This window comes from Marmota monax, unplaced genomic scaffold, assembly GCF_021218885.2.
Source record: "Marmota monax isolate L192 unplaced genomic scaffold, Marmota_monax_Labrador192_F-V1.1 WCK01_AAM20220418_F8-fsc00079, whole genome shotgun sequence".
Lineage (NCBI taxonomy): Eukaryota > Metazoa > Chordata > Mammalia > Rodentia > Sciuridae > Marmota > Marmota monax.
In genome coordinates, this window is record NW_026694099.1 from 1,631,193 (window position 1) to 1,646,521 (window position 15,329).

At 50.3% G+C, this 15,329-nt stretch overlaps 1 protein-coding gene across 1 annotated transcript; it reads right to left on the reverse strand.

Moving 5' to 3' along the window:
• Window positions 1-96: 96 nt before the first annotated feature.
• Window positions 97-10,418, reverse strand: Jph4 (junctophilin 4). Its single transcript, XM_046465205.2, has 6 exons — window positions 9,773-10,418; window positions 8,702-9,251; window positions 7,212-7,983; window positions 3,815-3,933; window positions 2,963-3,495; window positions 97-1,769 (listed from the first exon to the last, which is right to left on the reverse strand). The coding sequence occupies exons 2-6, from the start codon at window positions 9,078-9,080 to the stop codon at window positions 1,686-1,688; spliced, it is 1,887 nt and encodes a 628-aa protein (XP_046321161.1). The 5' UTR covers window positions 9,081-9,251; window positions 9,773-10,418; the 3' UTR covers window positions 97-1,685.
• Window positions 10,419-15,329: the final 4,911 nt, after the last annotated feature.

Here is a 15,329-nt window from a genome sequence, read left to right on the forward strand (position 1 = left end):
GCTAGGCAGTAAGCTGGGCCGAGGTTCCCCAAGAGGCTTCCTTCTACCTGTCACCACCCGGAGAGCCTCAGAGAGTTTGGGTTTGCAGCCATCGCACCCCAAAGGAGATGACAATCCCCCCCCTTTTTTGAACTTTTTTATTAATATATTTTTTTTTTGTTAAATTTCTTTGTATTTTTTTCCTGCAAGACTTGGTGTTGGCGGCACTGTTGTATAACTTCAATCCCAAATTCCATGAAATAGAAATCAGAAGTAAAGGTTGAGAAGGGAGGAAGGAGGGAGGCAGGCCAAGGAGTAAACAGAGTTTGACTAGAAAAAAGAAGAGGGTATATGTGGTGGGCATTCCCGGGCAAGGCCATTTCTCAAGGGAGGGGGTTGGCAGGCAGCTTGTCTCTGCCTCATGCAGGGGAGGGAGGAAAAATCCCCTGGGGACCCCACATTCCCCTCTTCCTAGGGCTTCCTACCCCCAGGGGGAAAGCTAGTACCAGGGATCAGCCACAACCTCAAACAGGTCTCTCCACCCACCTCTCACCCTGGATTTGACTCCCACCTCTGCCCTGCCTGGGAAGTGTGGGAGAGATCAGCTTCCTTGGATCCCCTCCTTCTGTTGTTTTCTCATTTCAGGAGATTCTGATGTGATGGGGGAAGGGACAAAACCCACGGGGCCTACTAGACTGAAACAGCTTCTACTGCCCTGTGAGCTCTTGTTTCCATCCCCCAGAAGTGCCCCCCCCCACCACAATTGTCAGAGTTGGGGAGTGGTATCCTTGCTCAAATGCCTCTAGCACTCTGCAGTAGAAGTGTCTTCTTTTAGGCCCCTTAGGAATTTAATCAAAGGCCACAAGTGAGTCCAGACCAACCAAATAAACTTTTAGGGGAACACAGAAGGGTAGAGAGGGTAGTAGTAAGGTCTGAGAGGGGTGGGCTTGGCTGCATTGGATAGTTTTTGTTCCTTTACACATTGTTCTTGGCATGGCATGGCATGGCATGCCATTACAGGGGGTTGGAAGATAGGCTGGCTGTTGAGGAAAGAAAGAGGGAGATCTAGGGAGTTATTCTATTGTTCACTTTCCTTTTTCTCCCTCTGGGAAGGATCAGTGAGCCAAGAACCTAACTGGGTGCTGGGAGGGGAGACACTATTCTCCAAGGTGACAGGTGGAGGTGGCACCTCCTTCAGCCTTTTCAGCTTGGGCCAGGAAGCCACAGTGGCTCAGCCAGCACCCTGACCAGCATTTAATCACTCCCTTCTCCATTGTTTTCCTCCTCTGCACTCAGCTTTTAGGAGACTCCTCAGGACACCAAACCCCCACCCTTGGTGAAATTTAGGTTTAAAGAAAAGGTGGAAAGGGTGTGGGGGCAATGGTCTGACTTAGATTTATGTGTCTCAGAGAAGACAGCAACTCTGAGAGAGAAAAGCCCTTCATATGTAAACAATCTAGAGAAAGAGGAGGTTGAGGTGGGGAAGGGAGTGAGGAAGACAGACATAGATCTAGAGTAAATGAGATAAGCTGAAAGAAGAGAGGGAAGGAAAAAGCAAGAAACAAAAATAAAGTAGGACAGAAGAGAAAGGAAAAGGAGAAGGAAATATAGGAACAAAAACAACGAGGGGGAGGAAAAGAGAAAAAGGCAGGTCAAAGGGGTGAAGAGGCAGGCAACCAAAGCCAGTGCTTGGCCAGGAAGTAGCCTCAAGTGAGGAGCTGGGAGAACAGGAACGCCAGGCTGAGGTCCAGGAGGGCTACGGCTCCCACCACCAGGGGGTTGGCAGCTCCCTAGAGAGAGAGCGGGAAGCAAGCTCAGTCCCTGAATACCAAGTCCAGTGTTGATCCCACCTCCCTGCCCTCCCTTTAGGTGGCAAAGCCAAGGGTCCCATCCACCTCCCTACACAGGGCGGAGCATGGGGATGTCTAGCCTTTCTGTCTTGTGTTGCAAAACACCCTTCTTCTCCCAGCCCCACCTTTGCTCTGGCACTCTTGAGACAGGAACAGCCCCGCCCCCCTCCTCGCTCTCCTTCCCTCCCCTCCCACCAGTATATCATATGGCCCAGGCAGAAGGTGCCTGGCCTTAGTAGCAGAAATTGGCAGTAGCAGCCAGTACTGCAGTAGGGCAAAGAGATGAAGGGGTGAGGATGTGGTTGCTAGGAAACAGGAGAAGGCCTGGAATCCAATCAGAGCAGAGGGTTCTGGGGAAACTCCACCTCTCCCAGTTTTTTGCCTTTTTTTTTTTTTTTCTATTTCCCTTCTTCCCAGGAGAGGGAGGGAGAATGAGGGTAGGGAGGGAACAATTTTTTCTTTTTTTATTTCTGGGCACCAAAGAGAGAAAGTGCGGAGGTGGGGCTGGGGGTGGAGTAGGAAACTGGGAGCTGGAAATGATATGGAAGGAGAACAGGAAAAAATGTTCTGGTTCCACCATTAATTATTAGTTTGTAACACTGGGAAGTTACTTTAAGTGTTCTGGGCCTCAGTTCCGCCAATTGTCAAATGAGGGAGTTCGACTTAAAGGTCTCTGAGGCTCTTATCTGTTTGAAAGTTACCTTTTTTTTTTTTTTGGTACCCGGGATTGAACTCAGGACACTTGACTACAGATCCACATCCCCAGCCCTATTTTGTATTTTATTTAGAGACAGGGTCTCACTGAATTGCTAAGCACCTTGCCATTGCTGAGGCTGGCTTTGAACTCGAGATCCTCAGTTGGCTTTGAACTCGAGATCCTTGAGATCCTGGCTCAGCCTCCTGAGCCACTGGGGTTACAAGTGTGTGTCGCCCGCCTGACTGAAAGTTACCTATTTTTTTTTTTGTTTGTTTGTTTGAGGTGAGATATGGTCCAAGACTGGCTAGGCAGAAAGAAAGCTGAGTTGAAATCAAAACCCCTCAGGGAATCAGACAGAGGTCTGGAAAGGGGTGGGACAAAACAAAGCTTTAAAAAGAAGAGGGCATTAAGTGGGTGGGAACAGAGGATGTCTCACCCGCTGGACAGGCCTGTCAGTCGCAGCAGGCTCTTCAAACTCTTCCATCAGGCACCCGGCATCAGGACCCCTCGAAGATGGGCCCCTCAGGACCGGCATGGTAACAGGGTCAGGCTCCGAGCCTCCTGGGGCCCTCAGCTGGGGCATGGGCTCTTCATCTTCCCCTTCTTCCTCTCGAAGACTTCCTGAACTGTCACTGCAGCCTCCGAGGAGTGGTGAACCGTCTCTGGGCCCTGGGCCCTGCATCCCAGCCTCATCCTCAGCCTCATAACCAGCCAGTTCCTCTGCCTGCTCACCTGGCCCCCCCCATTCCTCAGGCCAAGCTTTGGGGCTGGAGAAGGGACCCCAGTCCCCTCTAGGAGGCAGTGGGCTCTGGCAGGCAGGGTGTCGCCAGGGTTGGCGGGAGGAGGCAGGACTGCTGGGCAGCTCAGGAGAGCCTTCTGAAGGGGTCAGTCCATTCTCACACACCCCAGGGCTGTCCTCATCCAAGGGCTCTGTGTCGGAACCTTCCGAATCCTGCCTGGGTCTGCGACCTGGGCAGGGATAGCTGAGAATCAGTGGAGTCTAACTGGCTATTGGCTGGAGCCCCTGACTGGCACTTCCTGGGACATTGATATCCCCAGGCTCTTAGCTTCTCACCACTAGATCTCAAACCTCTCGTTACTGTACCTCATAAATTCCCAATCCCACTCCCCAGACAAATGGGCCTGGTCCCTATCATCTATGCCCTTGGCTTGTACTTTGGCTTTCCCATTTCCAGATCCTGTGGGCTTCCCACCCCCTTTTCCCATATCTGAGCTCTCTAGCTCCCCAAAGGGCTCCTTCCCCTCCCTGAGGATGCCCCCATCTCACCTGGGGCCTCCAGCATGGGTTGAAGGTCCTGGGCTATCAGTTTCGCCATCTGCGCTGCCTCCACAGCCTTCTCTGCGACACTGCTGGCTGCCACTGCCTTTAGGAGGGCATCTGCTGCCCTGTTGGGTCCCAGGGATGGGGACTTAGCAGGCCTTCCTCCACTTCAAATTAGCCCCTGCTCAGATTCTCCACCCACCTCATCATGTCCCCACCATATCACATCCTCATCTGAGCTCCCCTCGGGAGTTTCACCCTTCCTCTTACTGCCAGCTGCTCCCCTTCTTGGGCAGGTCAGGGCAGCTTCCTGCTTTGGTTTCCTCTCCTGGCCCTGGGGTGTTTGCTGTTATCACACTCTCCCGCTCCTCTCACACCCTTCTATCCTTGTGTCCTGTAGTAACACTTCCTCCTTCCAGCTGCAGGGGCCTGGCCCTCCCCAAACTCTGTTATTCCATCTCTCTCTTGCTCCCTACCCCAGTGACAACTGAGCCTTTCCTTTCTTACACATCCTCTGCTGTCCTGTTTGGTGCTTACCAACTAGCCTAATGCCCTCTTGGCAGTTTGTACCTCCTGTTGTTATCAACCCCTCTCATACCTCCTGGTGTGTGACAATTTGTTCCCAGCCACCCCTTCCCTTTGCCTTGAATCCCCTTCCCACTGTCAGACCTCCTTATTATTTCATCCTCTTCCAGTGCAGAGTTCCTGGCATGAGAATTTTCCATCTTGCTTTTCTTTAGCCTCTTTTTTTTTTTTTTAAATCACAATGTCTTCCCTTTCTGTCAATGCCACTCTCCCCCTGCCCTGCCTCTCAGCTTTGGAACCAGAATAAGGGTGTGTCTCCCCTTTCTGCTATGATCACATCCCTTCCCCTGCCAATATGCACATTTTTTCACAACGGCAATTATACTTTCTGGGTAAGCTTAGTCTCCCTTCCATACTCCATCCCATCCTGTCTGCTCCCTAGGTACCGGCCACCTTGAAGCATTATTAATCCTTGCCCCACTGTTGTTTCTCAGTTTTCCCTCTAATGTAGATGTTTCTTCAAGTTCCCCTTCCTTTTCACTGTCTGCTATTAATTGTAGATGCCTTGTAATCACAAAATTAGTTTGGTAATCTTAAGGCGAGGCACAAGGGGGCAGAGATGGAGGTAATCACCTGTACTTGCCATGGGCTCAAACAGATCAAGACCATGACTCCTGTTTATGATAGGCCTATTTTCTCTGGCTTAGAAAGGCAACCTGGGTATGGGGGATGGTGACATCCACTGTAGTCTTAGTCTTTACCTCTTATTTATCTACTTTGGGATATATGGCCAGTCTCCTTCCTTTAAACCTGGCGAATCAAGGATCTTTGCAGCCTACTTGGAGGGATTTCAGACAACCCTGTCTTTTGTGTTAGGGCTTTTAGACTGTATATGATTAAATTTGTCCTGAAGCTGAGCTTGTCTCGGGGTTTGGAACAAGGTATGAGGAGCACAGTCTTGGGTTGCACTGAGTTCTATTGATGGCCACGAAACTGACAAGGACCTGTGTTTTTGTATATGGAGGGCATGGATAATCAAGTCTAAGTGTCTACTGAGGCATCAGGTTGGGCTCAGGCTACCTGTCAGAGGCACCTGCTGCTGAGGCTCTGCTGTTTCCATGGCAGCCAGCAGCCAATCAGGGTTGCTAGGCCTGTTGCTGGGGAGACCAACCAGCCTCCTCCCACTGCCTAATCCTCTAGTTACTGAGATCAGTTTTTTTCCTGCACATGCCTCCACCCTATCTAGCCCAAAATGTTCCCTGGTGCTCTGCCCTCCCCCTTTTCTGGCTTCAGGCCCTGAATTCTAACATCTAGACACTCAGATACATCTACAGATGCACATTCTCTGGCTCAGGCATCTGTTCGGTATTTGACATGTTTCTACTCATGCATGCGCACGCACGCATGCACACACACACACACACACACAAAACCTGTCACCAATTATTCAAATTCACTGAAGCATATTTGGAGATATCCTGATTGTTGACCTTCTGAAATAGTTTCAAATTTCAACAAAATCCCTCAACTATATCTCCACCCATTTAAAAGAAAATTCAATATATAAAAATTCAAATATGTAAGTTCTATAAATCAGAAGCCTGTATATCTTGCTACAAAATGATCTTTGGCTTTATTTTTAAAATACATTTATTTTTTGTGGTACCAGAGATTGAACTCAGGGGTACTCTACCACTGAGCTACATCCCAAGTCCTTTCTATTTTTTGAGACAAGGTCTTATTAAGTTGTCTGGGAGGTCTTAAACTTGTGGTTCTTCTGCCTTAGCCTCTCCAGTTGCTGGGATTATCATCGTGGACCACTCAGCCCAGCTGCTTTTTGGCTTTTTTCATATCTGTGCTAAGTCACTAGTCATAAATGACTATTGGGTACTTGAAATGTGGCTAATCTGAATCAAAATGACGTGCTACAAGTATAAAATACACTCTAGATTTCAGAGACTAAGTCCAATATCTCAATAAGTTTATATTGATTATGATTTGAAATTATATTTTGGCTGCATTGATTTAGATTCAAGTATATTATTAAAATTCTTTTCACCTGTTTCTTTTTGTTTTTAATGTATCTGTTAAAAGATTTTAAGTGGCTTGCATTATATTCTTATTGGACTGTGCTGTTTTACATAGCAAGGTTCCTGATGTATGGAAATGTAATCTGATTTACAGAAAGAAAATTTCCCCCAAAACCTTTACCAGTTGGGTAAGAGGAGGTGGAGCAGGCTAAGCTGGGAGAGACTAGCTTTTCAGCTGACAGACCAGCTGTACAAACGAGACCTATCCAAGGCCCAAAGGTAAAATGGTGTCTAGCCAGGACCAGTCAGGAAGGGACTACTCCCTGTTCTGCCTATGGCTCATGCTACCAGCCTGAGGACTGAAGGCTGAAAGGGCTGCTAGAGGAAGATTAGGGAGTATCTGAGTTCCAAGAGGCTTGTGGGCCTGCACAAAGCTACGCTTATCCTACTCCCACACACAGCAATGGATTCCATAGATACACATCTCCACACAAAAGACACCAAGACACACTTACAGTCTTACACCACCTCCCTCAAATACCCAGCCACCTACAGTTACACCCACATCCACCTGTAGCCTCAAATATAAACACCCCAAATCCCAGACCTACAGCTGCCTAACCTTTAGCTTGCTTTTTCCAATAGGTTATAGGCCTTGGGTCTTGGCCCTCCTATAGGCTTCTCCTCCCTTCTCCCTGAGCTCACAGCACCCTCTTCTCTTTGTGGTGCTGAGGATTGAACCCAGGGCCTTGTCCATGTGAGGCAAGCACTCTGACAACTGAGCTCTATCCCCAGCCCTAGAAACCTCTTCTTTTAGCCCAGCATTGGTTTCTGCACTGGACACCCACCTGGCAGCGGCGATCTCCTGACGCTGGCGGGCAGCACTCACGGCTCGACGGGCGCCCTCAACAGCCCTGTCCACCTTCTCCTTGACTTTGCCCCGCCGCAGGGCCAGAGGCAGGAGGCTGCGAACACGGCCCCCGTGCACCAGCCGATTGCGCTTGTACTTGCCCTCCTCACGGGAGCCGTCGGGGCGAGTGGTACGCCCGTAGCCGTGCCGCCGGTTACCCAGCCACTCGCCCTCGTAGCGCAGCCCGTTGGAGCGTTGGCTCACGCCATAGCCGCTGCGCCGGTCAGCACGCCATTCGCCTGCATACACTTCAGTGGCCGAGCCCTCGATGAGGGCAGGAGGTGCTGGGACTGGGGGCCCACTGGCCTCGGAGCCTTGGGGTCCTGTGCTGCCCACCTCGCTGCTCACTTCGCTTCGAAGGGAACCCCGCTTGCTGCCCAGGGAGCTGCGCCGCCCGCCCGCCCGGAGCCCACTGAGCAGCAGTGATCGGCGGAAGAATCCACCAGTCGCAGGTGTGCGCTTTCGGGAGGACGCGCCGTCGGTGTCCCCCGGCCCGGCCAGCACGAAGCCACCCCGGGAGCCCGAGGCTGGGCTGCCTCCCTCGTCGCCAGGTAGGGGCAGGGGTGGGGGCGGCGTCGGGGGGTCGCTGTGGCCCGAGTCCAGGGAGGTGCGGCGGGGCGAGCGCAGCAGCGCCGCCTGATGGTAGGGCACACTCTGTCGTACCCCGTAGCCGTGGCGCTTCCCAGCCTGCCACTGGCCCTGGTAGGTGCCTGCGGGCGGAGTAAGGTTGGGAGAAAGTCAGAACCCGCCGCTACGCTCCTTCCACCCCACGCCCCGAAAAGTCCTTGAATGTCCAAGTGTCAGGTGGGAGAGGTGGAGGCAGATAGCATGGAGGCCTGGGAAGAGCATTAAGGGCTAGGGGTGTGGAAGGCAGAAGGAAAACTGGCAGAAGCAGGAGATAATGTGAATTTTGGTATTGTGGGTAGACAGGGCGAAAGGAGAGTTACAGGCAAGCTGGGAGTGTGTGAAAGACTGGCGGGCGACCCAAGCTCAGAGGGTGAGGGACTGGTTGATGGGGGTGGGGTGGGGTATAAAATAGGCATTTGGCAGGCAAACAGGACTGCGAGGGATGAAAACATGAGCAAACAGGCAGCGATTTTAGAGACCGTCAGGTAGAGGGGAGGTGGGAGGGACAGACCAATTGGTGAAGGTGAAGCAGGCAGGAGAAAAATAAGAAAGGTATGATTTTGGTTGGTGGTGAACGAGGCAATAAGATGGGGTTGGGGTCATAGGACCGGGCATGGTATGAGGGACAGACGGGAACATGAGGAACAGAAGGATGGGCACAGGGGGCGCATATGGCTAGGGAAGGCGTATGGGGAATAGCAGGGCGTGGAGGGCATATGGCTGGGGAAGGCACACGCAGGGCAGACCGGCTGGAGGCGCAAGCGGATGAGCAGACAGACAGTAGTGGGCCGGGCCCCGCACCTCCGTCGGAGTAGGTCTCGGTGCCGTAGCCGTCCTGGAAGCCGTCCTTCCAGAGCCCGGCGTAGCGCAGGCCGGACACGCTCTCCCACACGCCGCTGCGCCCCTTCAGCCCGCCCAGCCACTCGCCGCGGTACGTCCAGCGGCTCTTGCGCTCCACGCCCAGCCCTTCGCGCTTGCCCTGTTGCCAGTGGCCCTGGTAGCTGTGTCCGCCGGGCCCGGTGAAGACGCCCAATGATTCGAAGCCGTGCGCCCAGCAGCCGCTGTACTCTCCCTGGGCGCCAGGCCCGGTGCACACGCCGTAGCCATGTGCCCGCCCCGCCTCCCAGCCCCCCACGTAGCAGCCCCCGTCGTCAAAGTCGAACTTGCCCCCGGGGGACATGCATGTAGTTGGCGCGGCCTCAGCCCCCCAGAGGCTCAGCGCATCCTGGGGCTGGAGAACCGGCTGGGGGCTTGGGGGCCGGGCGAGGCCTGGGGGCGGGGGCAGTTAGACCGGGGCTGGGCGGAGGGGCCCCAGCGCGGGCAGGCAGGGCCGGACCCTCATCCTGAGTGGCTGCGGAGAAAGAGGGGGCAAATGGAGAACGAGGCCCCTCCTCCTTTGCCCGCCGCTCCCTGGCCCGGGGGCTCCCGGGCATCAGCACCGCCTCCCGCCCCCCTCCCTTCAGCAGCATCTTCCAGCAACTCCCAAGCTTTGGGGGCACGGGGGCTTCTCTATTCCTTCCAACTTGTAGAGGAAACCTCCCAGTACTTGGGGCCCCCACCCTAAGCGGGAGTCCCACTTCTCCAACCTATAACCCTAAAGCGCCTAATATGGGTGGCAATTTGGGGGTCCTGGGAGGGGCCTGGGCAGAGTGGTAGGCCACTAGCTTTCCTGGCTGCTATCAGGACCCTTCTGCCCTCGTTCTTTAGCTTCCCAGCAAACCCGGGGGAGGGAGGTAAAAATAAAACGGGGGACGGGATCCAGGTGGGCAAATGGTTTGTCGGGGGAAAGGATGGGGATGGGGGAAGCTCTGTAGGGGAAAGATGAGGGTGGGGATGGGCAGATGGACGAAAGGGAGGGGGCAGGTTACTCACCATGTGAGCTGGGGCTCAGGCTGCCTCCCAGGCACAGCATCCATGGCAGGATACCTCCACTCCCACCTCACCCGGACAAGCCAAGCCCCCTCCTCTTCCGGAGAGACTGCTCCAACCCAGAGAAGGAAAGTGGAGGAGCTGTGGGAGAGTCCCCTCTCTCCCCAGCTGGAAGAGCAGGCTAGTGGGGTGGGGACTGAGGTAGTGGCAGGGGTGGGGGGAGATTAGAATAGTGTAAGGGGGAAAAAATCCTGTCTTGGATGGAGATGGAGAAGAGGAGCTGGGAGCTGGATGAGAAGGGGGAGGGGGCTATCAAGAGGAGATGTTTTTATTATTTTTTTCTTCTTATGGTTGGGAGAGGAAAAAAAAAAATCAAAATTCCGATTCCATCCCAGCACAAATCAATGTTTGCTCCATCCCAGCATCACGGGGGAGGCTGGGCCAGGCAGATTTAAAGGGGCAGAGAGAAGAGAGAGGAGAGGGTGGGGAGAGGAGGGGACAGATAAGAAGAATAAGTGGTGAAGATGGGGGTGGCGGTGGGGATGCCAGAGCGGAAAAGGTTGGGTACCCGCTAACTCTGCGGTGAGGGAGGAGGCAGGTGGAGAGAAATGAGAGGTACAGAGAAGACCCCCAGGGTGGAAAGAAACCCCAGCCTGCAGGCGGGGAGTGGGGTGAGGCGAAGGGGAGGGGAGAGGAGCTAGGGGGAGGAGACTGAGCTGAAGATGGGGAGGCAGGGGGAGGCCGGAGCCAGGCGGGGGAGGAGAGATGCTCGCGAGGCCGAGAGAGGGCGTGAGGAATACAAAGAAAGAGGCGCAGGGGTGAGAACTAAGGAGGTGGGGAGATGCAGCCGGTGAGGGAGGAAGCGGGGGACACCCATTCTGGGGCTGGTGAGGGATAGCAAGGAGGGGAGAAACAGGGGAGGAGAAAAAAAAGAGGAAATTCAGAAACAGATATGGAGATCTTGAGTGAAATAAGGGTTGTGATGGGAGGGAGAAAGCTCTGCAGAGAGAAGGGCTGGCGTGGGTATAGAAATCCAGGCAGGAAGAACCCAAACTGAGGCAGGAGAGCCGGAAGTGGTGTTTGTGGAGGCCATGGGGAGAGAGATGAACCTGCCAGCTGCTTGAACTGTAGCCAGGAAGCATTTGGGCATGGATGCTTGTGTGTCATTGAATCCTCTGTCCTCCCTGGGAAAGTGCAGAGGGGACCAGGAGGCTCACCCACTGGCACTTTCTGAGGAAGCTCAAAATTGGTCCCTGCCAGGAAGCCTGGCTCCACTAATGCTTTTCCAGGACTCGCTCTCCACCTCACTTTTTCTGCCTGGATCAACCCTCTGAAGGGGCTGGGAGGATGTCAGGCCTGGTGAGGCCATGAAGATGTGGGACTTTGGAGTCTTGTCTTGCAAACCTACAAGCAAAGACACATAGGTAGGGCTGGGGATGTAGCTCAATGGTAGAGCACTTGTCTAGCAAGCATGAGGCCCTGGGTTCCATCACCAGTACTGCAAAGCAACAAAGACACAAACCAAAAATACATAGACAGGCCCCTATTGTGGCAAGGCTCTCCCCAACTTGCCACCCCTCTGTCCTTGTCCACTAGCCAGAGGTACAGCACCTGTGGGCCTTAACTTCTTACAGACATAAGTAGGCACGATACTTCTTCCCTCCCTCCTCAGTTTTATAACATCTAGTTGTACCTTGCCTCTAAGCATCTGGGAAGGAGGACACTGTCCACTTACATACAAAAAGAGTCAATAGTTACATGCATTTGATTGCTTTTATTTTCATACGAGGTACCTGTCCTGAGCCCCTGCCCTAATTAAGGTCAGAAGGGGAAGTCACAGGGGCTGGGGCTGTAGCTCAGTGGTAAAGCACTTGCCTTGCATGTGTGAGGCACTGGGTTCAATCCTTAGCACCCCATAAAATAAGATACTGTGTGTTCATCTACAACTAAATAAATATTAAAAAAAAAAGAAGGGGAAGTCACTGGTGAAAGGTCACACAGTAGAGGTGCAAGAGCTAGGATCAGAACACAAGATTCTCTTTTTGGTGCTGGGGATCAAACCCAGAACCTTGAGAATGCTAAACACATGTTCTACCACTAACCTATACCCACCCACAGAGGACTTCAGACCTTTTGACCCCTGTAATTCCTCCCATGGTTTCATGTGCTTGGAAAACTTCCTTTGGACTCAAAGATTCCATTTTGAGTACTTTTGTGGGAAAACAAACAAACATGAAGTTTGAAATAAACAGAAATTTCCCTTTTATTGTGTTTTTTTCTAAAAGTTTACATGAGGAGAAATCTGTAAATTTTAAGCCTCCAGGAAAGGGACCATATATTTTAAGTGCTGGTACAGAACAAGACAGCTATGGGTCCACTTGGGACATGTCTGTTGTTGGAGAGTTCATTTATTTCTCTGTTCATCAAATGTGTACATAGTTATTGTGTACCAGGTATGTTGCCAGGAGCTAGAGACCTAGTGATGAACACCCAGTGCCTCCCTCATGGAGTTTCCTATCTAGTAGAGAAGACAGACAACTATCTTCAAGAAATTCTACTGTGGTCAGTGCCATGACAACTTTATAGGGTAAGAATAGTAAATACCAATGGAACTTAAACTGGCTCCCTAGGGAAAGAGGCATAAAATAAATCCACAAGAGACTTCTGGGGCAGGTCCAGCTGCATCATCCGCACCTAGTCCTCTTTCTTGCACAGTGTCTTGTCCCTAAGATTTCCATTTTCTTCAAGAAATTGGGAAAACAATAAAAGAAAAAAAAAACAATCTATGGATATGGGAGAATTACTGTGCCCTGTTCTTAAGGGAGAAAGGATGACTGGGGTAAGAGGAAGTGGGAATGGATGACTCTTAACTGTATATTGAGTTGCAAATTAAGGTGCAGGGTCTGATGGAGTCCCGAGGAAATCTTGGATAGGAGTACCCTGAAATATATGGAACAAGTGTATCTCCCTGAATGACCAGCTTTCCAGCCCCCTTTTTGGTCTATCCCTAACAGGTCCTGCAGACCCTTCTTTTAGAGCATGAAGATTTTTTTTTTTTTCAATTTTTTTTTTTTTTAGTGCTCTGTTACATTTTGCCACAATTCCTCTGCCTTTGGTATCACAGAGAAAGAGCTAGCATCAAGTGGAAGAGCACCTCTGCTTGGAGACAGGTACTGTGCTTGGCACTCCATCTGTATTGCCTCATTCAAGCCTTGCACCAAAACTGTAATTGTGAGCAGTCCAGGCTGGAGGCCAAGAGCTGGACTTCCAAAGATGGACAAACCTGAGCACATTACCTAATTTTTCTGAGCTGCAGTTGGTGAACCTCTAAAATGGGAATATTATAACTTACTCTATAGCTTATTGTGAGATTAAAATGGTCATATATGAATTATATGTTTGATAATGTATGGAAGGAAAACCACTTTGGGCACAGTGCCAACTACATAGTAGATATCAAGTAAATGGTGGCTTGAAAAATAGCTTGGCATTATTCCAATTTTATAGGTGCTGAATCTGGGACTCAGAAGTTAATTAATCTGCTCAATGTTGCACAGCTAATATATAGCAGCCCTTGGAGCCCAATATACATCACTTCTGTTTGTATGCTCTAATAAATGTATTTTGGGGGGACATTTATAAAAGTAAAACATACTCATTGTAGAATTAGGAAAATACAACACAATATCAAGAAGAAAAACAAATCACCATAGTCTCACTGTATAACAGACACTTTAGTGTATTTTCATGTCTCTTTTCTGCATTTTTTATGTAACACAATTAGTTAAATGTTGCACATATAATTTTGTATCCTACTTATTCACTTAGCTTTACATTGTAAGCATTTTTCTTTTTCATTAAAACATCCTTGAATCTTTGATGGCTGCATAATATTCAGCTGTTTGGATGCACCATAATTTGTTGAACTATTCTAGCATAGCATTTTTATACTGTTTGCACGTTTTTGCCATTAAAATTAATGTTTGTAATAAATCTTTGCTTCTCTGAGGTTTTCTTTAAAAATATTTTAACATGGAAAATTTCAAACATATATCAAAGTAGAAATATATCAAAATAGAATAGAATAAAAGAAGCTCCATGTACCCTTACCCAGCTTCAGAAAATTTTGCTCTTGTCTAATCTTATTTTCTGCTCCCCATTTATTTCAAATTCTAGATATTCCCCTTCCTTCCTTCCTTCCTTCCTTCCTTCCTTCCTTCCTTCCTTCCTTCCTTCCCATACTGGTGATTGAGCCAAGGGGCATTCTACCACTGAGCTTCATGCCCAGCCCTTTTTACTTTTTTAGAATTTTGGGACAGGATCTTCCTAAGTTGCCCAAGCTGGCCTCAGACTTTTGGTCCTCCACCCTCAGCCTCTGGAATCTCTGAGATTTACAGGCTTATAACACTATGGCCAGCTAGCCTATTGATTTTTCAAAGTTGAATTCATAACTGTAATTAGAATTACTGGGTCCCAGGATAAAAACACTTTTTTAAAGATTTTCACTTTATTTTGCCTTTGTCACTTCTAGAAAGATCATACAAATTTATACTCTCAACAATTGTGTATAAGCGCAGGTCTTATTGCACCCTGACCTGACCCGTACTGATCTTTAGTTGTAATACACACACACACACACACACTGCCAACATTACAGGTGAAAAGGACTTTCTTTATATTTTGTTGGAGTGATTGTCAGGCTTATACAGAGAGGGTATCTGGTAACTCCAGTGGAGCAAACCCTCCTGAAGAAGACTTAGGAAACACGCTATCACTGGGAGTCCTGACTAAGGTTCTTGGGGTAGAATAGTGGTCTGTCTTTCCTGCAGAACTGAGCCCAGCTGGCTACGCCCTGTCCCTAGAGCATGGAGGTGCTTGGAAAGCTCTTTTGCTTCATCTAATGGGCAGCCACCAGGGGTCAGGATGAGCCCAGTGATCCTGCTTTAGTGGGAGAGGGTAGGAATGGCCAGCAGCCAGACACTGCATTTCCTCTGTCTGGCCACTGCTGGCTGGACGCACAGCTTCCCTCTGCTCAGCAGATCACAGATCTAGAATGTTCTATAAGGCTGTCCTTCCCTGCCTGACTTTCCCCGCCTCTCACTGATTGCTGCTAAGGGAAACGGGCTGGCAGAAACCACACTAGATGTACCAGTACTGGATTTTCTTCTTTTCTCCACATGTCTCTGTGGGACTGGGTTAACTATGGAACACACACACACACACACACACACACACTCTGAGGATTGAACTTGACCACTGAGCTCCCATCCCCAATCCCAGGTTCCTCCTTTTAAATTTTGAGTCAGAGTCTCTCTAAGTTGCTCAGTTTGGCTTCAAACTTGCCATCCTCCAGCCTCAGCATCCTGAGTAGCTGGGATTACAGGTGTGCATCACCATATCCAGCCTTGGAATAGAAATATTTAACCCAAGGACAGTCCTTAGGACTATGAACCCTCTGTAATTGGGCAATGGGGCATACATATTCTTTTTTTTTTTTTTTAACCTCTGGGAGGTTTTTGTGAGATTTGTTTTGCCCCAAAGTCCGACATCTTCTGGTACC

Bases quoted from the DNA above. Each gene is read 5' to 3' on its own strand.
- Jph4 (XM_046465205.2), bottom strand. From the start codon at position 9,080: ATGTCCCCCGGGGGCAAGTTCGACTTTGACGACGGGGGCTGCTACGTG. The intron at 3,496-3,814 runs GTGAGATGGGGG...ATCCCTGCCCAG, and splicing joins ACCCATGCTGGAGGCCCCAG to GTCGCAGACCCAGGCAGGAT. The intron at 1,770-2,962 runs GTGAGACATCCT...CTCTCTCTCTAG, and splicing joins CTGACAGGCCTGTCCAGCGG to GGAGCTGCCAACCCCCTGGT.